Here is a 23,966-nt window from a genome sequence, read left to right on the forward strand (position 1 = left end):
ATGCTGGGGAGAATGACCAAAGTCAGCTTGCAGGCGTGAAATATGGATATTAGGTCCACAATGAGATTGAGAAGTAGGTGCTGCTATTGTAATGTTGCAAACAACAATAAAAAAAAATCTAGATTTTTTTGTTGTTGAGGGATGTGTTCTGGCATTGGGTTTAAATAACATTCTAGGAATCTGAGCCACATTAGAACGGTGCTTTCGAAGGTGAGGGTTTAGTAGGATGGAGAGGCATCCAATGTCATTGGTGTCAGGAAACTATTATAATAGTAATGTGTCATAATAATAATAATAATAAGTCCTGGGCACCACTCTTGTCCACCTCGTAGACAGACCTGAAAAGAACTCTGGGAAAAGGTCAGTCCTCCAATGGGCCTAAATCGAATCTCCTCTCATTTACGTGAGGCATAAATTCACATTTAAATGGCAGAAAATTGCCTCGTCGTCTGATACACGGTAGGCTATGAAATTATAATCACACTTCTCCCCGGCTGTCTGTATGTGTGTATGTATTCTGTGTATGAGCGTGAAAGTGTGTTGGGAAAAATTATGCATCCAATATTGGGCCTGGGATGTAAATATGATCTAGACAGACAGTGGAGCTTGATGTGCCATCGGCCCATTTCATCTGTTGGAGTGCTACAAAGGCAAAATGGGACCCAGACACACAGGAGACGGATTGGCAATTAAAAAACTGGTCTCCATAGCTCTATGAAAATTGTCTGTAGACATTTAAAGAACAGGCTGAATTCTTTGCTAACCGACAGCTCATCTGTGGTATACTCTCCTGTGTGTGTAAAGGCTATCAAAGCATTGCAGACATTCTGCATTTGTTTCTTGAAATACATCATCAGTGATGTAGATCCATGGTAAAAATAAAAATAAGAAATGTGGACGAGACAAAAGATGAAAATAAATACAGAATAGAACTTATCACAAAGTGAGACTTAGTAGAGTATATAGCCAAGTCTGGTTTACATATCATTATTTTATTGTGACACTAACAATGCTCTCTACATCCATTTTACGATACCTCCCTCTTTACTTCTCTCCTTCTTTAGCAGCGCCCTTCTTAACAGAAAGGTTGTGACAAATAGACATGTCAGATCAGTTCATGCGTACACACACATATTGGCACATGTACAGACACACACCCATGTCTCGACATCCCTTCAGAACCTTCCATCCAGCCCCAGACACACAGTAGGCCTACTATTACCACAGAGCACAATGAGTCTCTCCAGGAGGGCTCTTATGAGACTTTTTTCATAACTCTGATGGCTCCATCCATTGTATTAGTTCCCTTTGACAAATTGAACTCCAACAGACAAATGACGTGTCTATTTTGCAGAGAGCAGAAGACTGCTGTATCCACAGCAACTGACCAGTCTTTTAATGAAGTGTTAACACGAGCTGACATGTTGACCACAGGTCTCCGAGGTTGTCGACATGACAGCTAACGTGTTTGACAACACAGTGAATGGCTGAAGACCATAGTTCACACGGTTATGTTATTGTATTGTTATGAATTGTATTGTACTCTATTGTATTGTGGATGGGAGTCATCGATGTGTGAAATAGGCTTATTGAAACATAGACTCCATGTTGAATGGAGGTTCCATTCAAAAAGCGCTATTCTGGACGATTTGAAAAACAAAAATCCTTCTAGTTTGAAAAGCCAATGTATAATTCAATGGATTTTTGCATGTGGCAGATATAAACAGTGAGAGTTGTCTTTACCGTCCATTCCCTGTACAGTATTAAAGAACTGGAACGAGGTACTAAAGAACTGTGGTCCCTTCCCCACCACAGTACCAGGGTCTGCCCAAGAACAGCTCAGTACAGCCTAGTAAACCCCCATTCAGCCCCAGAACAGCCCTGGACAGACCCATGCAGACATGCACAGCACCATACAACCTACAAACAGTCCCATATAACCCCAAGAGTGCCCCCAACAGTGCTGTACAGCAGAACTCCTCCTTGCAGTACTATGCAAGTTTAGAACTGTGCAATACTACCCTGTACAGTCCCGTACAGTGGACATTAGAAATACAATTGCATTCTGTTGCTATCAACACTACACATAAAATCACCAGCTTGTGTAGGAGTGTCATGATTGTTTCTTGCTGTGTAACCTATAAATACTCTGCATCCATATGCATTTTCACAAGAAAACATCATGCAAATGTTAACCAGCGCCAGACACAAACTAGATAACATATATTTATTTTTTAACAATAGGGGTTTAGCATGAATTTTATGCTAAACTATAACTGAAAAAATCCATGAAGTTCAGACAGATGGCATTTAGCTCTAGCTGTGCTGGGCCCAGCAGGACCCACAGCTTAAGAGGTAAGGCCTGTCAAAACCACTCTGTCCTTTCAGCGCCTAACAAAGTGTGGACTGTCAGCCTGTTCTCTTTAATAAACTTAAGATTTATCCTTTGTCAACGTCTCTGCCTCGCCGTGGCCTAAATAAATCGACTCACATGCAGACTCAGTAGAATATGTGTGTAGTTTATACAGTATATAATATATAACTTTAAAAAAACGATTGTTTGCTCCTAGTAAGTTGAAACAAAGAGGGTTTGTCCCCTGTACGGTGATTTTTATAAATGTTATAAATGTTACACTGGTTGACATAATAGATACACTGTATAATAAATGATTGCCCCCTTAACAGTATGTTATGACGGTACTTTGTGTCTCTGTCATGTTATTACCAAAACCATATATAATCAACCACAAGAGGGTGCCATGGCTTAGGAAATAACATTCCTATTAAAAACTATCCCTTTCTAACCTAAAGAAACTAAAAAACTCTGTCAAACTCAACTGCTGTTTCAGTATAAATACTCAATTTAATGTGTAAAATCCATGTGTAAACTTGGCCTCTGTCTTTTCCCTCTCTTCTCTCCCCCTGTCAATTTGTTTCAGTGTCAGCAGGGGTCAAATGCTGACCTCAGAGAGAAGAAACCGAGTGACCTTTCACCCCAAACCAGGCATGTGCTGACCCCAGAGGATACAACCCAACAATGGACGGCACGTGCCCTCTCCCTATCACCATGGTAACCGGGGGACCCTAGGTAACGGGGAGACACAGGGCGCGTGTGTTAGCCTAATGGGTGATGGTTGAGGCTCTTTTCTTTACCAGAGTTTATGTTAACCATCTGGTATGGTGACACCTAGAGAAGAAACCGCATTTGTGGCCACCTCAGCTTGTGTGAGTGCATGTGTGTTTGTGGATTCTCGGGACAGACTGGATAATCTCTGCAGGCAACTGTGAAGGTGCTTAAGATTCTCACAATCACCTGGAGAGATTCTGCCGTCTGTAACTCATAGACCCCTGCACACATTTAAGTTGTCATTAGCATGACTTAGCACCCCAAATGTTTTTTTCTACCTACCCTGGTGATTTGGTTTGTGTCAGCTAATTGCTCTTCATTGTCACCTTCCTGACTCTACAACATGACACTGATTCTTTTACTAATGTCATCATACAAAACACAGTACAGTATACTCGGACCAGCAGTTCCTACTACCACATGGCTTCTGCCACATTCTGGGCTGCTATCAAAGGATTATGACACAATAACATGCTTTAACTATGCCAGATTAGTTGACAAAAAAGCAAAATAAATTATATGTAGATGTCTTTTATCATCCCTGGCCAATGTGTGGAATCAAAGACACCATTGATTGTGTGACCGGATAGAACCTGTATTAAGCCTGTCCCCAACGGCAGGTGCAGTCCACCCAGTGGAAAGACTTGGTGCTCGTTATCCTTAGGCTTCAGCCTTTTTTCACCCCAAAACCTTCCAAGCCTCCATATTTTCTCCTCCCTTGAACACGTTGTGACTCACTGCACCCATAACCTCGTGACAGAGTAACCTCTAAAAGCCTACTTATCATTCTTCCTCCTTCACTCCCTCTATTCTTTCTCCCTCTTTCCCATGCTCCTCCCTTCCTTCCTTCGCCTCCTCCTCTCTGTCTCTCTTCCCCACACCTCCAGACTGCCCTTCATGTTGCTCCCTCTCCCTCCCTCCCGCCCTCTCTTCATGATCTGCTGCGCTTTGGTGAAATCTCAGCTGGCAACTGTGAGTCGTTCACTAGCTCCTCTCACAATGGCCTCTGGGATTATGCTAAACGCAGTGCCTCGACGGCTCTCCCTGGTCCGCTCTCGTCTATCCACCAGCCCCCATCTACGATACCCCTCAGTGCCCCAGTAGAGATGGTCTCTCAATGAAGATGTCACTGCGATTACATAAGCTCACCTCAAAGTCACACTCCCTGGCTTGCTCGTCTTCCTTTTCACGTCCCCTCCTCTGGACAAAAATAAAGCCTTTTGCTCGCTTTTCTCCCTGGTCCTTTGAAGTATCCCCCACCCCACCCCACCCCCCAACCCCCCACACCCTGCCATCCCCTCGTTCATAATGCATGCCTATTTTGCATTTGCATGAATTCGTTAATGCAAGTACCCCACCCTTGCCATCTTGGCTCGCAAACATGCTGATCTACAGGTATTGTTTTGAGATTTGGACTGCAAAGGAGGTATTACTAATTGAGATTGATCTCCTCTTATATATTTTGTTGTAGGATGTCCCTGGTGGATAGAAAGTTAAGGGGTAGGCTACAATTATTATTTTTGCTCGTGTTTTCTTTCGACATATGGAGATTGACTGACTGTTACCCTGCACTGGTAAGTTGGGTGAAGGCAAAGCTTTCTGATGTGGACGATACTGCATCAGGAACTGATTGGCTGATGCTGAATGGCCAACAGTACTTGATGCATTGCCGTCAGCATCGAAAGATCATCAGATTCATTTGCATCCTATATTTTTATTTGACAAGGCAAGACTATGATCCACTATGTATGTTTACACAATTTATGTGAAAGGTAAACAGGCATGTTTGGCCCTGTATGCATTGTGAATGAGAAATAAAAATGACACATTTTACAATTTATATGATTTGCTTGTTTTTATTGTGCAGTGACACACAACAATGATAATCAGCAGTCTCAGCAAAATACAAATTATTTTCTATATCAAGTTACAATCAAGCAGTTACCATTACAAAAAAAGCTAACAAAAAACTTCATCTCTCACATCAAAGTTGAATCTATTTTACTGTCAGTTGCGTTTCCGCAAACAGAATATTTTGTTTCTTCCTAGCTTTCGAATGACCGCTGATACTAAATGACCATATGAGGTCATATGTGATATTTTCTTGTGGTTGGATTGTGTTTGAATAAATCACATTAATTATGGGATAAACATGTCTTTTCAGAATAGCTATAGGCCTATGTTTGGAAGCACATAACTGTAGAATAAAAAAATGTATGGACGTCAATGCCTCTGTGGCATCACCAACTGTATCACCTTTCACCTGCAGTAAAGCTTTTTGTCTCATCCGTTTTTGCGTCAATCTTGTATAAATGTACCCATTAATCTCCATGGAGTACGTCAGAGCACCTTTGATTCATCAAGTCCATTTGTGGCTTCTTTGTGATATCTGCACGACAGCTTGCCAATGAAAATAATCTTCCTATCTCAGAAGCAAATCACAACAAACCATTTACCTGTGTTTGTTCAGGAAATCCATTTAGTATTCTGGTTTTATAACTTCTTTCGTTATCTTGTGTGTGCAACATTAAACCTATTTGGTTTTATCTGATGTTGTTGAACTTTCTCATTTAACACAGATTACAGTTGTGTCAAGTCATTGATTATCTCCTGCACTATACATTTTTTGGATATTTCTTTGGATAAACGAGTAATATATATCAATGTAATGCAAGTGTATTGTTCTCTTATCTTACACATCCTTTCATCTTCATTGTAAAAAAAACAAGGTCTATATTTGTAAATATAAAAAAATGGATGAATCAAGAACACATTTTGCAGTACTTTTACACAAGGACAATGGGTTCGTATTTTTCTGCAGACAGGAAACTTGGTTTTACACCTGTATATTTTACAGAATACTTCTACAATTGTATGTCATCCAGACCACTCCTAGGGGAGGGTTAGATGGGGCCAATAACGGTGCATTGGCAAACTGATGCATGCACGCACACACACACACACAGATTTTCTCTTTTCGCCCATGGGAAATGCGCTAGCACTTGCCAAGTCCGGCAGATGTTTCTGAAGCACAGGCATCTTGTAAACACCAGGAGACGCATTAGAGGCTAATGTACTGGGTGCTGACAGAGGTCTTTAACAGATGATGTGATTCACCACCTGCTCCTCAGAAATAAGGGGAATTACAGAGATCCTCCACACGCCCGTTAGGATTTGCAGAACCCACAACTTTATGGAGATTCATGGCCACGTCACGTGGGAGCTGTTTCTCTCATAACATTTATTGCAGATACAGGACGTCTCTTAGAAGAAATGTATCTAACCATCAGTGTAACCTCATGTACACGCTGGACCAAGTCAACAACCGCTGACTTCAACCATTCTGCTTATTTCATTTGAGAAAATAGATTTCGTCAAACTTTCTCTGTATTGCCACAGTTTGCCTATAGAGGGAGCCACTCTACAGCATCATCCAGACCGCTGCATCCTATCAGTCCTCAGACCAGTGCAAGGATTCCGCTGTGCCCCCAGAGCAACCTGTCCGGGACACCGCCCCCAACATTCCACAAGAACCGCATGTTCGCCAGAAGTGTTGCACACCAACCAGTTTCTCCAAACACACCACACGCTCTGGACCCGGCCGCGCATCCTAAAGTAGCTGCTGTTATATTTGGAAACGGAGTCTACATCAACAGGTTACACAGATACTGCAGGTAAGACCAGGTATGGTTGCGAGACGACTTATGTCTCCAAGGTTAGGCTGGCAACCGCAGGTGAGGCACCGGAGGGATGCGACAACGATAACGGGATAACGGGTCTTTATCAGGAACCTCTGAAAACATATATTTGATCTAATCAATACATAAAATTCTGCACTAATTATTAAAACGTTAAAACATGAATTATCCATAGACTATGCATGATCATCTTTACGAGCATTACGCGCCAGATCTGTTTGGAAAAAACACGAGAAAAACACTCAGAGGAGTTAGTTGGAGCGGTGCCAACACAAACAACGCGCCATTAGCGGGAGATGTTTGCACTCGCTCAGCAATTCCATCAATGATGTAATAACGGGTATTAAAACGTGTAGCCTGTCAAGGAAAAATGATCGCTTCTTCTTAATCCATTTTGTTCCCCCGTGGCTACCTCGGTAGGGAACTCTTAGTCCAGACTCGTCGTTTCGACGCTATGCTGGGGATCTGCGTGTGTCTCTGCGCCGTCTTCACCCATGTCCTCTCGCAGGACGTGGAGGAGCCAATCACCTACACAGTAAGTTGACCACAGCGTGCATGTCTGCACCTTGCTTGATTGTCAATGAAACAAATAGGTTTTAACATACTAAACCATATTCAGAAGTATGTAAAAATGGACAGGTATTTCTCATGATGTCACAGAAGAAGAGATGAATCAATTTATTATTATTTTTACCACAAAGTAAATGAGTGAAAAATTAATTATTGAATGGTCTCTTTAATACTCTTTTCCCAGTGCACAGATGGATATGAGTTTGACCCTGTTCGACAGGTGTGCAAGGGTAAGACATATGGAAGTACTGTACAATTTGATGATACAGTACCAAGTAGTGATACATCCTACTCTGTTTATGAAAGGCAGTTATATCTGAAGTTAGTGTGTACATTTGGAGTCTGGAAATAATATTTCTCTCCTCTCTCTTTCTCTCCTCCCTCTTTCTATCTCCCTATCTTTCTATTTCTGTCTAACTATATTTATCTCTCTCTCTCCTTTTCTTTCACCCTATCTATCTATTTCTCTCTATATATATCTCCGTCCCTCGCCCTCTCTCAAGATATTGATGAGTGTGCACTGGTAAATGATGCCTGTAAAGGAGGAATGAAGTGCATCAATCACTTCGGCGGTTACCTCTGCCTACCCCAGAATGCTCAAATCTTTGTCAGCAACGACGACGACCAGTTCCGCGCCGCAGAACCCATCCCACCGGTCCCTCCAGTCCCGCCCACAAGACTCCAGCCCCCCCGGGTCCTGCCTGGCCGCGGTGGGGTCGGCACGGGTTCTCGAACCGTGCACTGTGCTCCCGGCTTCACACCGGACGACCAGAACTTCTGCAGAGGTAGCCCACCCCACCCCTATATCTGACCTTCCTATTCCTTGTGAACTGCTTATTAACTGGGACATAAAAGATTTGGGAAAGCGTCCCATGATACCGTATAACATAGGTTCTAACTACTATATGGGTGTTTAAGCAGTTGAAGCATGCTCACTTTAAATGTAAACCATTCAAAGTCTGTCTACCTCTTGAACAGGGAACAGCAGTTCAACCATGCGTGCTGAAGCTGCTGCGAGTGTTGAACGCTACTCAGTTTTTCTCTCTGTGATGTCAGGTTTCCTGAGCTCTCAGGTTGCTCGCAGTGTGATGTTTTTGGCCAGTGTTCAACTTCCTCTCAAAACATGAACATTACTCCTGTTGCGGGTGTCCAACAGTGCTGCTGCAGTAGCAAACAGCAGAGCGAGTAAGAGTAAGCGAGAGGGGAAAAGAGAGAACAGAAACAGGAGAGAATAGAAAGGAATGTAATAGGTTAAGAGCTTCTCGTGCCAATTAGCATTCGGCATTAAGTCTGGTGGTGAAAAATACTGCATCATCAGGGTGAGGGGTTTGGTGACGGAAATATGCATATTTGGTCAGCTGAGGAAAATATATATGGTGCATTACTGCATGAGTTGTATAAAACTCTGGTATAGCAAAATATTAGGCTTTGTCATGGTGCATCATAGGTTTATGGTTGTCAAATTAATCCTACCCAATCCCAGTTCCCACATTTACATTACATTTTACATTTAGTCATTTAGCAGACGCTCTTATCCAGAGCGACTTACAGTAAGTACAGGGACATTCCCCCGAGGCAAGTAGGGTGAAGTGCCTTGCCCAAGGACACAACGTCAGTTGGCATGACCGGGAATCGAACTGGCAACCTTCGGATTACTAGCCCGATTCCCTCACCGCTCAGCCACCTGACTCCCTATTGATGAACATTTATGTTCATCAATTGTAGATGCAGAAATAGTATGAGAGAGCTGTGAAATTATTGACGATTGGAAATCAAAGTTAGGATTCTGCTCGCATTCATTCTTTGTTTATTTCTTTCTGTTAAAGAGATTGTTTATTTACCTCTCAACTCCTCTACTCTGTCCTCACTAAATAATGTTATGGATGGATGGATAATTTCCAAGTTTCTTGGGTTGAACAGTAAAACTGTACAAAAAGATGTCACAAACATGTTTCTTATGACATAAGGCAGATAACTACACAACGATAAGCTAGCAGTTCATGTGGGGTATATGACAGTGGCATAGCGCTTGTCTGCAGATCAAGGGATGCAGGTTCAATGTATGTTGCTTTGGATGAAATTTCCTGCTAAATGAATACATCATTGTTGTACTACCTTTTACCTGATTCAGTAGTGCTTAATGTTTTTGTTATAGTTTGTAAGTTTAATGATGGTATTGCTAACATTACTAACAAAGTATAGAAAACACCATTAGCTGTACAAAGCTGGCAGACCGTTACTTAATGCAACTTAATGTGGTCACATCTAGACTTTAAAAAAAAACGAATATTATTTTTAACAGACCCAGACTTGCTTTTAGAAGGCTGTGCCTATACAATGATTCAGCATTTTTTGTCTTCACATTCGAATTGTTCCAATTCCAAACATTAAATGCTGACTTCTATACTTATATTATACTATACACAGACATTTGGAGGGACTATTGCTTCCCCCCCCCCCTGATAATAGGGCAGCGCAACAATAACAATTGTATTGCTTCTCAGTATCGCTTCCTTCCTCACTTGCCTACTGGGGAGATCAAACTAGGTTCCTCTGACCCACTGATCCTCAACAACCACCTTTCATAGACATCTGTCACGCCTACGTACTCTGCACAGCCTGCAAGGAGGCTGCGCTCTGATTCCCCTGAGTTTTGAGTTAATTTATTTCACCTCTTACTTGTTTTAGTTTGCTATTTAAACCCCAGTGTTTCCTAGTTTCTTTGCGAAGTCTTACTCTTTTCTTAAATAGTCAGTCTGAGCCTTGTTATATTCAGTTTTGTACATTTCTGTGATCAACCATTTGCCTGTCTTCCGACCACGTTTTTGGATAACCTCTATAGCTCTGTCTGCCTGTGTATCGACTACTTCCTGTTCCTGGACTACCCTGTTCATAATAAACCCTCTGCACTTGGATCCTGAGTCTGGTCAGGTTACAACATCGCACTAGGTGTTTTAAGATAGCAATTTGATCGCGGTTATTATACTGAGAAGTGAGTTTAACCAATCCACCTTGTTTGCAATAACATCATATCTAAGTACAACTTTGTAGGTGCAGTCTGTTTAAGCGACAGTGTTATAATAGTTTCAAATAAGGGATAGCATCCCACCTTTACCACCATCTATGACGTAGCTAGCCAGCACGGAACTCCAAGAGGTATGCCACTGTACATTGCCTTCTCAAAAGTAATACAAACCTTTTCCTCATTTCCAAGATTCAACAAAGCCTTTACTAGGAATAGTCTTGTGGGCCAATTTCTTTTAACCTGAAAGTATTATAATAGCCCAGCATGCCTAAATCACAGATGAAACTTTTCTTAATGCTATTTCCTCCTGAACTACAGTCACCATGTACTCTTGCCTCCATTGTTGCTAGATGCATCTGCAAGATGTTGGACTGGATTCCATTGTGAACTGTAGAGATTGCTGATGTCTAAGTCCTTGGAAGAGATTTGTACTCGGACAACATTATTACAGACCATTACCTTCACATTGTTCATTGAACAGTTCTATTACCAGAGCCTTGACTTACATTGTGAATGGAAAGGTAAATCCCATTTGTGTTATGATGAGCCTCTTGTAAATGGCAACAGGCACACAGAGGTTGACGTAAGTCTGCAGGTCCCACTGATGCCTAGGCTACACTGAATAGGCAATGGATCTTTTCATCCGGGTTTTAGCACTCTATGGGAGGTAAAGCTTTCTGCACTGATGCTGACACCTACAGTAGAACTCGGGCAGGTACCAACACACCTGATCTATGTTCAGTGGCAAAGTTTGTCCGGCTTTAGCTTCAAGATGTTCTACTAGAAGGCATTATTTCAAGTCAGACTTTTTATGTTTATGACTAATTATGTTTAGCTGCCTCATTGTGCTTGTTTGGGAATCGGCAGGAAGGTGAACATAAGGTTGCAGCATGAAGTCAGCTGTTTCTGTATTAGCAGGTGCATGTTGCAACTTATGTTCCTTAGTGTGGTTCAATCCAGTTGATTTATGCGAGGCTTAGAAATGCACATGTGGGAAGTATACACATTTTAGGAACTTTATTTTCTGTCCCCCAGATTTCAACACAAACCAGAACTCATCGCAGTTAACTTCTTCACATTCTCTACCTGGGCTAACCCCAACCCTCTAGGGGTGGGAAAAATGAATTCCCTTTTATTTCTTCAATTACATATGTGTGAGTCCTTATGTCCTTCTTGCATGTCTCAGGGGAGTCTCAGAAATCATAAAGTGAGTTGGAGCTGTCGAATCTCTCCTTTACTTGAATAGTGCTACACCAGGGGCGAATAAGTCCTTCTGGAGAACATTTGTCCTGCAGACACTAACATTGGCTGTGCTTGTGGGCTCCTCCTTGGCACAACTTGCTATTGGGCTTAGGGAACACTAGGGAGAGGTTTTGTGAAGTGTCTCCTGTGAATAGCTAGTGAACCAATATGCTCACGGGATATCAGAAGTTGATAAATATCTATTTCTTGCTAACCAACTGACACTCAGTCACTTTTCGCTTTCAGAATGTGTTCATCTGGCCAAATAACGGTGAATCTCAGCAGTAACAGCGAGCTTGTTTGTCAATCTTGATTCTTGAAATCAATATGTTGCATCTGAGTTTTAACCTACATCTTGTTTTATAACATAAAAAGTACTTTTGTTTTGGATGATGTCAATGGTTTGCTCTTCATTGTAAATCAAAAGTCCTCAAAGACCATGGAGAATGGAAACAGAGCTGTACCGGTGCTACTGGCCCCCGAACAGTGTGGAGTGACTCTGTTGTTCAGTGGATAAGTGCTGTGAGAAAAGATTTTAGAGCTTGTACTAACATGTCTGCAGTTTGAAATACTTTGGCATTAAATTGAAGCTATGGCAAGAGTCAAGAAAAAATCAAGAACAAACTGAAATAAATAAACCCGTACAGTACCACTAGGTGTTGCTACAATAGTAGCACAAGCAATGGGCATGCATGGGCAGGACATCCACCAAGCCTCATGCTCCTCACTCGATTAAATGAGGCGGTTGTCCTCCTTGAAGAGGGAATTGTCTGTTTTCTGCTGTGGCTGCTTAGTGGTCTCACATGCTTAGTCTGCTAATGCTGGGGTCTCCTTTCCTCTCCATGTGTCTTCAGTTGAGAAGAAACCTCAGTGTATCAAATAGTGCATACATCATGCTTACTCAGCACTTACTCACCGCTCTGCAGAGGAAATCGCGAGTGTGGAGTCAGGAGGGCAGGGGAGGATAAAAACCTGACAAACAGTTATAGATAATCGTAACAGTTGAGGAACATCATCCAGCTGTGGATTCCTCATGGACACACAAATCACATACAGTGGTTTGTTGCTCATGACCTTACATATGTGAGGAATGATTATCAAGGGTCCCTGAATATTTGTTGTGCTGTAGCACTGATGCTTTTTGGTTCCACATTGTGTGTTTGTTGTGATTTCAACCTTGTGAAACATACCTTAATCAGTTTTCTTTGTTCATTCTCAGTTTAAATGTACTTGTCGTTTGTCTTCTGAAATTGAACTTAAGTCTAACACAGTGTTGTTGTAGTGACACAATGTATCGCCTTACTCAAGAGCTGTATTGACTAACGTTACTGTATGTGTGACAGCTTAATGATGTGCTTTCCCTTTCCATGACTGACCCCACCCCCACCCTCAAAACACACACACACATCAACTGGTACTTTAATATACCACACCACTAAAGATGTCTACAAATGGCTTGTTGTACCCTTGTGTATGTATATTAGGTCACTCTCTCTATTTCACTAGCAGTGAGGTCACTTTCCACTTTCAACAAGAGTCATTTATTAAAGAAATCTAATCAATCATTAAAACTGATGATGGATAGAGGTGATATTTTATGATTTGAAATTACAGTCAGCAACCACTTACACTTTAGAACTACTATACTAAGTTACAGAGTGGTAGCTTGGGAGGTTGGCCAAGCAGCCATTTAAATTACTTATTAGTGTATTAAATGTGGGTACTGTTGTTGTAAGAAAATACTCAGCTATTGAGTTCAAGTTAGTGAAGTTAAGCTTTTATAAATGATCAATATACAGCAAGTATACATTTGGGAAAACGCTGCATATATATGAATATGCTGACAGTATATCCAAGCAATCCAACAAAACTAAGTATCCAGTTTCATATTTAAAAACAATTTATTGTATCAGGTGATATTAACTAACCTCCAGTATTGATTTCTAGACACTTCCAATTCAACTTTAAAAATAGATATTTGCCTGAATAATTTTTAATTGTAATTTTAGTTTAAAATTGCAGTCAATACGGAGTGCAGCATGACAGTACATGTCATGCTGATCTGTCAGGCGTCTTAGAGGCCAAAGTCTTCTCCGGTTTGTTTGGATACAGTTCACATGCTGATGCTCGGAACACATCCAAAATATGTCATTTAAAGACCCCTAAGCTTGTGGTGATGGCAAACGTCTATAGTTTTCCGTGCAGGTCTTTGTGTGAGCAATTACATTTTTCCATGAAGATGCAATTCACTTGAGAGGAATATTTCTGGAATGTTTGACATGCTTGTTTTTTCCGTTGGCTTCCTCGTCTTGTGATGGGAGGACTTACTCCCTCGACAGATGAGAATTACATCGATCTGTAAGCAGCAGGAATGTAGAGAGGGAACCACTGCCAGACAAACTGCTGTTCACAAGGCTTCCTCTTTGATCTTTACTATTATGAGGTAGATTCGGTGTTTAAAGAGATTAACTTCCTGTGGTGGTTCACCACAGAGCTACCAATTCGTGCATAGCTTGCACATACCATAAATGGAGGATTGGATTTCGCCCTTAAGACGTGTTTATAACTTTGCAGGAAATTCCTTCAGATAAGATGATATCAGTGTTTGTTTCTCCAAAACATAGCAGATACGGAGAACATCACTGATATGAACATTGTTTTTGTCCATAAAAAAACCTACAGAGGTACAGTGTGTGTTCCTAATGTACAGTAGATGGACAGATTTTTGAAACATGAAACAAATGTTTGGGGCTGCATACTAAAGCCTCTGGCAATATTGACGACTAGGACAACATAAACAGCTTATGCAAAACAGCTATTTCTCAACCCCAAAATGTTATCATGATGTTTAGATATTGTCTTTTTTACATTATTAATTTCCAGTACTCCAGAGCACTCTGTTGTGGCTGGTTAGACACTTGAACAATAACTCACCTGGCTTCACGTTTAACCTACTGAATCCTCAAACAGCAACTGCTATTGTAGGACTTCAGTATGAATGAATGTAAAAAATAAAAAATGTATTAGATGAGTGTTTATTTTTCTCTGTGGAACCTCTTATGGTAGTTGATGCTAATCCAAGATAAATTTACCTTCATTAACTGTATGACCTGTATTAGTTTATGAAATGACCCTGTGTGCAGCCCCATTCAACCGTCCTGCTAGTAGCCACCCATTGGCTTCTGCAGTATTTCTGTTCAGTGTGCTGTTATTGCATGTGGTTTGGCTTGTTCCCATACCCAGTGGAGCAAAATCATATTTCAAGTCTTCCACCGCCCCCCCTTCACACACACACGCACACACACACTTCAGTGCTGGTGTGGAGGAACGAGAGGGGAAACAGCTAAGTTGTGCCTCCTGTGTGTAAGTGTTTAATGTTGCTGTTATTAGTCACTCAGAGGTCGGGGGCTGTCCAAGGGCCAGCTGTGTCCTCCTCTGATCTGCTCACGCGTGTTGATCTTTCCGCTTACATCATGGGACGCTGCGTTACTGTAAATCTCAGGTCCGTTAAGCTGGACAAGACTCTGTACCTCTATTATCTATCTACACATCTATTCTTTCTCATTCTATAGGTCCATCCATCCATCGACGCTTCTCTTCAAAGAATACGATTATCAAACCCTCATACACTGAAACACGCATGATTAGTCAACAATCTTTCCTATGCAAATGTTGACAGTCAAAACAGTCAAATCTGTTCAAACAGACATGAAACGTATTAAAAGTGTGTGCCTCTAAAGCAATTCAAGTTACAGCTTCAAGACTGAATATGGACAGCGTAGTCATCTCCTACTTGTTAATGCCTAAACGGCACTTTTGCTTCTCTGGATGTATTGCTCTACGTATTTTAACTGTACTGTATTATCCTTCATTCGTCCTCTTTGTTCTGAAGACGGTGATAATTGTGTCGCTTTATAGCACATTTGAAAGTCTATAAATGAAACAACTTGGAGTATTTGGGTGGAGAGGCTGCGCTAAAGTGTTTCAGATTCAATAACCCCCCCCCACCCCCACCATACCCCCCTCAGGGGCTGATGTGTATGACAGCCTCATAAAGTTGATGTTGTGAAATTTTATGGGTCATTAACTTCAAACAGTTTGCCCCATGCCTTCCCAGAAGTTTGAATGATCCAATAATCAGAACCAAAGCAAAGCTAACAGAAAGATGACTCAAGCTGTTCTTTGGACTGCCTCCTTTTTTCCATTGCGGTGGTTTAGTGAAAACAAGACCAAATGCGCTTGAGGGATAATTACAACAAGCCCTATCATGTCAGAATAAATCTGGAGTAGAAAACACATTGTTCTGAAAAATGGCCAAACAATTTTGGTCTCTGTTTTGGACAGATATGCGTAGGCGCACACACATGAGCAAAAATGCACACACACACTGCTGTTACCACATGCAGTATGGTTACAGGGTTCACGCCACTCCACCCACATATAATCTCACACGTTTTGATTGGTCACCAGCGTCCGCAACCCCAACTCCCACAAGTCATTTAGAGTAAATCTCCCTTAAAATCTGGGAGTTTAAGTCTGACATCAAATACACACTGTGCCTTTTAAATCAACCTTGAGATGATGAAAAGCTGCTTGTCCTCCGAATAAGAGCCTCCACCTTTTCCCTTCCCCTCCCCCATCTACCACCCCTTCTTTTCATCTCCCCATAGAACGGTGTGGGAACAAGGTTAGAGATGAGGAAACGGTAGTGGTTGTACATATCAGTACAGCCACACAGACACACACACGCGTGCGCACACATTAAGATGATGACCACCAAGAGAGCTTTTTATGAAGCAGAACCTGTGGTCCTGACAACAAAAAAGTCACAGCTCAGAGAAAGGAGAACCTGTTAAAAACATCTCGTTAAAATAGGTTTTGTAATAAAAACACATGTTTCAAAGATGTCAAGTGACTATGTGGTCATCAGTGGGGGTTTTATTAAAGGGGAAAGCACACTTTGAAATACTCTAACCTGAGATTTACAGACAAATAGTTTTTTCCCCCTAAGCTGCTTTGGTGGATATTTTATGGGTATAAGGTTTATAAGTTATAGAGAGAAGGTAGCAATTGCCACCAGATATTCCTGTGAATGAAATATTGGGTTTCTTTAAACACATGCTTTTTATTGGAGCTGAGCTGACAAGAAATAAAATGGGTGTGTCTGTGACTTTTTCCATACTCTGAATTTCTTGAGCGGACAAGCTGTATGTCCTGCTCCAACACTCTAACGTGAACTAAGTACAGGAGCTACCAGTGTGCAGGTAGTTTACAGTAATTAACTAATGAGTATCTATCACAGTAGATATCAGCATCTCCCAGCTCTCCCAGTGTGGCACCTTTTGGTGCATGTTTGTGTCAAAGCAGCTGACACACTGTTAAGCTGTTACCAACTGGCTGTCAGAGATCTGTGCATTATGGGAAGGCTCAGACCACCCAGTAGGACTGCTGATGGGCCCAAAAGGGGGTATGAGCATACAAGGGGGGGGGGGGGGGGGTTGTGTGTGTGTGTGTGTCAGGGGAGTCAGGTGGCTGAGCGGTGAGGGAATCGGGCTAGTAATCCGAAGGTTGCCAGTTCGATTCCCAGTCATGCAAACTGATGTTGTGTCCTTGGGCAAGGCACTTCACCCTACTTGCCTCGGGGGAATGTCCCTGTACTTACTGTAAGTCGCTCTGGATAAGAGCGTCTGCTAAATGAGTAAATGTAAATGTAATGTGTGTGTGAAAAAGAGAGAGTTGCAGGAGGGTTTTATCATGTGTTACAGTATGATGCCTTCTTAAGAGAACATGCTATCAAACCCAAACAGAAAGAAATACAGAGCGCAGCCATGATTTAAAGAGAGATTGATCGATCAAACGAGAGGATGTATTACGAACTCAGACTAAAGAATATGCTGAATGTGGAGCTTGGGATCAGCTACAATATTCACAACCTTAGTTACATCTCGTGCCACAATTATCATAGAGAAAGTGTGTGAAAGTAGAGTGTGAGGCTATGTCTGCGTGTGTGTTTGGGACAGAGTAAGACTGAGGGTGAAATGTGAGTGTTAGAGTGAAATTGTGTGAGGACTACAAAAGTTCTGCTCTTGGGTTGTGGAATGACTCATCACTTCACTATGGAGGAGTTCTAAAGAAGTGCCGCAGTAACTTCAAACACCTGCTTATTGATGCTCTCAGGGGAGGACAGAGGGAGGGAGAGAGAGAGAGAGAGAGAGAGAGAGAGAGAGAGAGAGAGGGAGGGGGAGAGAGAGAGAGCAATAGACAGAGGTAGGGGAAATGTAGGGAGTGTGTGCATATAGAGGAGCTATTGTGGTTCAAAGCACTTAACACATCCAATGGCCTCTTAAGCTGTATTTTATTGCTAACTTTTTGAAGACACACACAAACACTTGTAGTATTTTCACTCACTGCTGTCCCGTTAGCAGTAGATATGATCAGTCTGAAGTCTCCACCACACCCAACTCTGGATAAGAGCTCTCTCGTTCCCTTTACTCAGCTGCCATATGAATGTGTATGTGTGTGGCTGTATAGGACTCTGTCCATTACATACATACTGCATGTCATACACATGAATCTCTTTGCATTGCAGCCTTCCGTCCTCATTGATCTATAATTTGTGTGTGTGTGTGTGTGTCTTTCAGACATAGATGAGTGTGCTACAGGCGTACACACCTGTGGTCCAGACCAGACTTGCTACAACACCAGAGGCTCCTTCACCTGCCAGTGTCAGCAAGGTTACCAGAGGAGTGAAGACCAGTGTGTGGGTGAGCCAATCCACAATCAGGAATGGGACCAACCTCCATGAATACTTGGCAAGGTTGTGCTGTTTTGTTTGCGCCTTCCTTTGTTTTTTTACGATGTGTGTGTGTGTGTGTGTATGTATGTGTGTGTGCGTGAATACCTTGTTTGTGTACATGTGCATATGTGTTTCCGGTGCATCCTGTACGTGTGTGTATGTGTGTATGTTTTGTCACCCACAGACAGAGACGAGTGTGTTCTTTCCCATTCCTGCATGCATGGGTGTGTCAACACTGATGGATCCTACTACTGTGAATGCAACCAAGGTTACCGGCTGGCCAGTAACAACCATAGCTGTGTGGGTAAGTCACGTTCAAGACCTCTGTGTGTTTGCATCCAGTAAGATATTTGTGTGTGTGCATGCATGTGTGGATAAAATACAATCCCAACCACATCGGGGATCACAAAAGACTATAGAAGCCATACTTTAGATGACCTTTGACCTCTCTATGCAGAGGTCTACATGTACTTGTCAATTCTGTTTGTTTTCGTGTTGGGGACATCCACATGTTGCTTGCCTCATGGTTTGAATAGGTTGCTAAAACCTTAGCACCTGGGGGTGGAGGGAGGGAGGGAGGGAGGGAGGGAGGGAGGGAGGGAGGGAGGGAGGGAGGGAGGGAGGGAGGGAGGGAGGGAGGGAGGGAGGGAGGGAGGGAGGGAGGGAGGGAGGGAGGGAGGGAAGAAAGGCAGAAAGGAGGGCGCAGGTGCAGGCACATGGCTCCCCATTGTCCGGCCTCACAATCATTGTCCTCTTATCGCTCCATCACAACAAGGTGCAGAGGGCTAAACTGCTATTGCAATGATTAAGGAACAAAACAACACGTACCCAGCAAGGTTATGCTTGGCTCCTGCACAATGTGAGATTGGCAAGCGCAACCTGAATCTCCTGTTGACGTCAATGCACAATCCCCCCCCCCCCCCCCCCCCCACACACACACAACTGATTCAATGTGTGATAGGGCAATGTGTTGGAGGAATGGAATAGGAATGTCTTGAGAACAACTGAATCGGTAAAAAAGTGAATGGGGAACCCTCCTCACGGCTAACTGGCAGACTGACTGGTGGATTAGGGTTGTGGACACTTACTGGCAGACTGACTGGTGGACAGAGGGAGGTCTAGGTTTGTGTAGACTTATAGGCCGGCTGACAGGCAGACTGGTAAGTGTATAGAGGTTCAGGTGTGTACACTGACAGACTCACAGGCAGACTGACGGATGGCTAGAGATCAACGTGTGTGAAGACCAACTGCTTTGTTCCTCCTTCAGATTTGAATGAGTGTGAGGTGAACAGCCCTTGCCAGCACCAGTGTTTCAACCTCATGGGCTCCTTCCTGTGCCAGTGTGACCATGGATTTGAGCTTGCAGATGATTCAGTCACCTGCCAAGGTAAGCGCACACCCGCACGCAAACACACAATATGACACATATAAACAAAGACATTCATTCTTTTTATGTGTGTGTTCATTCATACATGTGCATCTGACTCCTAAAGACATAGACGAGTGCAGCTTTTCCAGCTACATGTGTCAGTACCAGTGTGTCAACAGTCCAGGGGCCTACACCTGTGAGTGCCCAGAAGGTTACCAGCTCCAGGGAACCAGGCTATGTCAAGGTACCCACTTCAGATTTCAGGTCTACTCACTCCTCTGGTGCCGGATGTCAATTTTGTTGAAACTGGGATCTCTGATTTGCAAGATTGGAAGTCGTGGCCAATCACCGACCCTTCCATTATGTGAGCTAGTCAGAAACGCGATCTGTGGCTGCAGAAAGGCATTCCAGACATCCAGAAGATATCAAGAAGGTTGATATCTTAGGCACGCCAGTGGTCAGTTGCATGATAATCAATAGCCAATTAGAACTCCTTCTAGTTAGTAGGCAAAAGTGGTGTTTTCTTTTGGTTAAGTTGAATATTCCCTTCAGACCATATACAGTATTTACTGTACAAAATATGTGCTGGCTACCTTTTCATTTTCATTTGTTTTTAGTTACTTACCCTCACAGTGAAGTAGATGTTTTGGTTTCATGTGACAACATGGAATTGGAACCTTATCACCAAGGGTTAGGGTTAGAATAATATTACAGGTGTGACACCCCCTCTGTGCCAAATAGTTTAGTGTATGGCCCACTACGTTGACATGCCAAAAAACTTGAGAGGTGATGCCGCGATGCAAGGACTTTTGAAGTCATATAGGGTATCGGTGGCATAACTCTCTCTTTCCTTTCCTCCAAGTGGCATTTGATCACCCCTTCCCCTCCCTATCTCCGCTACAGGGAGATATATAGTGGAATAAAGGTGCATTCTCTCAACCAAACTGTCATGGAAAGAATGCAGAGGTTAGGTAACACAAACACAGCAACCCTGTATCGCCTGCTAAGCCAATCCTGTGAATTTATGTACCTCACTTTGGTTCAGAAGTCTTTTTTCTTTTGACTTTGAAAGCTCCTTCAAAGAGCAAGGCTGTTATTTTTTCCTCTCCCCCTCGGTCAGTCAGGTGCAGTCTTTGGAAGGGAGCGTGGAGCATGAATCCGGCGTGCTCCGTCAGTAAGAGCTCTCTGTGCTGAATCCAGCTTGTTTGACCAGAAATAGCTTGGTGGTTTGATCTGTGGGCCTGGAGTGGGGGCAGAGGGGCTGTAGAAGGAGAGCCTGGAACTGGGTTGCAGGACCAAGGGGGCTTCCCCTGGTACCGTGTTTGGCCCTCTGTACTCCTGCAGGGTTCCCTGTGTTTTCTTTCATATTTCTGTGGTTATAGGACTCTAACCAACTCCACATCTTAGACTCCCACTCCTGCAGAACTTACTGCTACTACAGAAAAACCCATCAAAAGAACATTTCTGCACTTTTGTATGTGTAACCTGCTATGGTACTGTAAGTCTGATTCCCTCTCCCTCCCCCAGACATTAATGAGTGTGAGACAGGGTCACATGACTGCCAAGAAGACGAGACCTGCTGGAACTACTACGGAGGCTTCCGCTGCTATCCCGGAAACCCATGCCAGGAGCCTTACGTCAGGACGTCGGAGAAGTCTGTGTCAATTATGTTTTTTTGTTGGTTTTTAAGAGAAAATGTGTCTGGGCTCCTCATTATTGGTGTTTCGTATGGTTTGCTCGAGGTTCCTCTCATGTTTGTGTGATTTTCTTTACAGCCGCTGTATCTGCCGATCGCCCACTGAGTGCCAGGGCCTCACACCATCTATCGTCTTCAAATACATGAGTATCCAGTCGGAACGTTCTGTGCCAGCAGACATCTTCCAGATCCAGGCCACCAACATCTATCCCAACACGCACAATACCTTCAGGATCAAAGCTGGCAATGAAGCTGGCGAGTTCTTCCTCAGGGTAAGTCAGAACTGAGCTACAATGGAAACCAGAACAAAGATGTCATATTTTTACGTTCCTTAAAATGGTATTGTTTCTCAGCGTTCTAGCAATGTTAGCGCCATGCTGGTAATGACCAAGCCTCTGTCGGGCCCCAGAGAGCACGTGGTGGACCTGGAGATGGTCACCCATCACATGGCCATGAACTATCGTTCCAGCTCCCTACTACGACTCACCATCATCGTGGGTCCATACTCCTTCTGAGAGCAGCCGATCACAACACAGCCCAGCACAGCCAAGCTCAAATCGACAAAGCGCTACCTAGCCGTGTCCAGCAACACAGTTCACCACAGTTCAGCCCAGCCTTGCTCTGCCCTGCTAATGGTCTCAACCACACAACCGCCCCCTGCCCAGCAAGCTCAGCACAGATGTTGTCATTGTTGTCTGTCTTATATGATGAGGGCTTGATGTTACTGCAATACTATAACATTACCTTCACACAAGCCTAGTCTACTTAACCTGTCCTTCTGTGTGAGACTGACTCTGCTGTCTTGTGATAGTATGTAAGATCAAATCAATATGTTGAAATCAATAATAATAAGAGAAGAAATTCACACTTTCCTTGTGAGTGAGACTTCACCCTTTGCTCTTTAAAGGTGCAATCCTTAACTTCCTAGTGGGTAGCCTTAGCCATTTGTGGAGATCTTCTAAGGGGTTGTATGAGTATGCAGAGTACAGTTAGCACAGCCCTGTGTTTGATCGCAGGTCTGGAGCCCGTAACAATTTGGGCAGAAGAGTTTAATCATGTTCATCTGAGGAAAAAGTCACGCTTGTTCCTAGAGTTTACACATATAAGAAAGAGAGTGTGAGAAACGGAAAGAGAGAAGAAGGGAATGAGGTGGAGATTATACCCTAGGTCCAGGGTGTGTGTGTGCGCGCTTGTTTGCGATGCCATGTTCATAACCCATAACCCCATGACTCTGTCTCCATACTTCAGCCCAGCCCTCTAAACGGGTCCCTCCGGACACAGAGCAGCCATAAGGCCCAAACTCAGAACATGTTCAGGAAATGATGGCAGTTCGTGCCACATCTTGGCTCTGCACTCCGGTCGTTCGTTTTGGGCAAGCAGTCGACCTGTGCCACCGTGAGACGAGACCCCAGAGGTATCGCTCCGCCCTCTCATGTTGATCCCAGTCAATAAGCCGGACCGCAACCAAGCAGGCTTACGTGAGAAAGATAATTAGGACGCTCCCGTAACTAGCCTCTATAAGAAGCAGGGGATCATTAAAGTGTTAAGACCATGCAGCCACTCAACAGCAGTCTAACACACAAACACACACACACACACCCTTCATGGCCCCGGCTGCTTTTGGCTCTCAGACGCTCTGTTACACTGTAGATACACGACCAGCACTGATGCAATGGCAACCGGTTTAAACTGGCCACATATGTTTTAGCTTTGATGGTTCTTGTTTTCACAGCAACCTGTCCACATTAGAGGGAATTATCTAGCCATGCAATACTGTATGTTTCAATGATTTCAACCATGTTCAAACTGCGAGGGTCAACATTAACTATAGTGACTAACACTGCCCTGGATACAGAAATTAACACACACATTACACCAACTGTAACGCAACTTTCTCTTTGATACTGTTGAAAAAAAGTTACTTCAGCCTTTATAAATGACACAGACTTACATGACTGATGCAGTATTGTTTCACATCCTTTTTTCTATTTAAATGACATATATATATATATATTTTTACACATGTAACCTTGATTGAATGTACCCTGAAGTGCAAATGTTACAATAAGAATAAAGTTGATTGGATAAACACAATATTGTCTGTGTGGTCCTTTTTCCATAGTTACGTTTTGCATGTAGCTACAGTTCTGTGTTATGTAATGAGACAAGTAGTGGTTTGCCAAAATATTGCAGCCTTTTCCATATTGAGGATCAAAAAGATGATTTCCCATGGATGTAAAAACAAATCCAGTATCCTATCATATTAATCTCACTTATTGGCACCAAGAGGGATAAATTCACTCTGACAGTATGTGTGTGTGTGCTCAAAGACCCGTAGGGGCTGGGAACTGGGGGGCAACTGTGGAATGATCTTGCTGTTCGCCACAGGTTTACCGAGGACACTACTGTGCTGTTTAAGAAGATACATGAGGTGTTCCTGTCC

At 43.0% G+C, this 23,966-nt stretch overlaps 1 protein-coding gene across 1 annotated transcript; it reads left to right on the plus strand.

Annotated features, from left to right (window-relative positions):
- Positions 1-6,696: 6,696 nt before the first annotated feature.
- efemp1 (EGF containing fibulin extracellular matrix protein 1) lies at positions 6,697-23,617 on the plus strand. The gene is made up of 11 exons (XM_067236856.1): positions 6,697-6,801; positions 7,246-7,360; positions 7,580-7,625; positions 7,899-8,180; positions 18,304-18,426; positions 18,643-18,762; positions 19,726-19,845; positions 19,952-20,071; positions 21,355-21,481; positions 21,603-21,795; positions 21,877-23,617. The coding sequence occupies exons 2-11, from the start codon at positions 7,280-7,282 to the stop codon at positions 22,036-22,038; spliced, it is 1,374 nt and encodes a 457-aa protein (XP_067092957.1). The 5' UTR covers positions 6,697-6,801; positions 7,246-7,279; the 3' UTR covers positions 22,039-23,617.
- The last annotated feature ends 349 nt before the right edge of the window (positions 23,618-23,966 follow it).

Source organism: Osmerus mordax, chromosome 5 (genome assembly GCF_038355195.1).
Source record: "Osmerus mordax isolate fOsmMor3 chromosome 5, fOsmMor3.pri, whole genome shotgun sequence".
NCBI lineage: Eukaryota > Metazoa > Chordata > Actinopteri > Osmeriformes > Osmeridae > Osmerus > Osmerus mordax.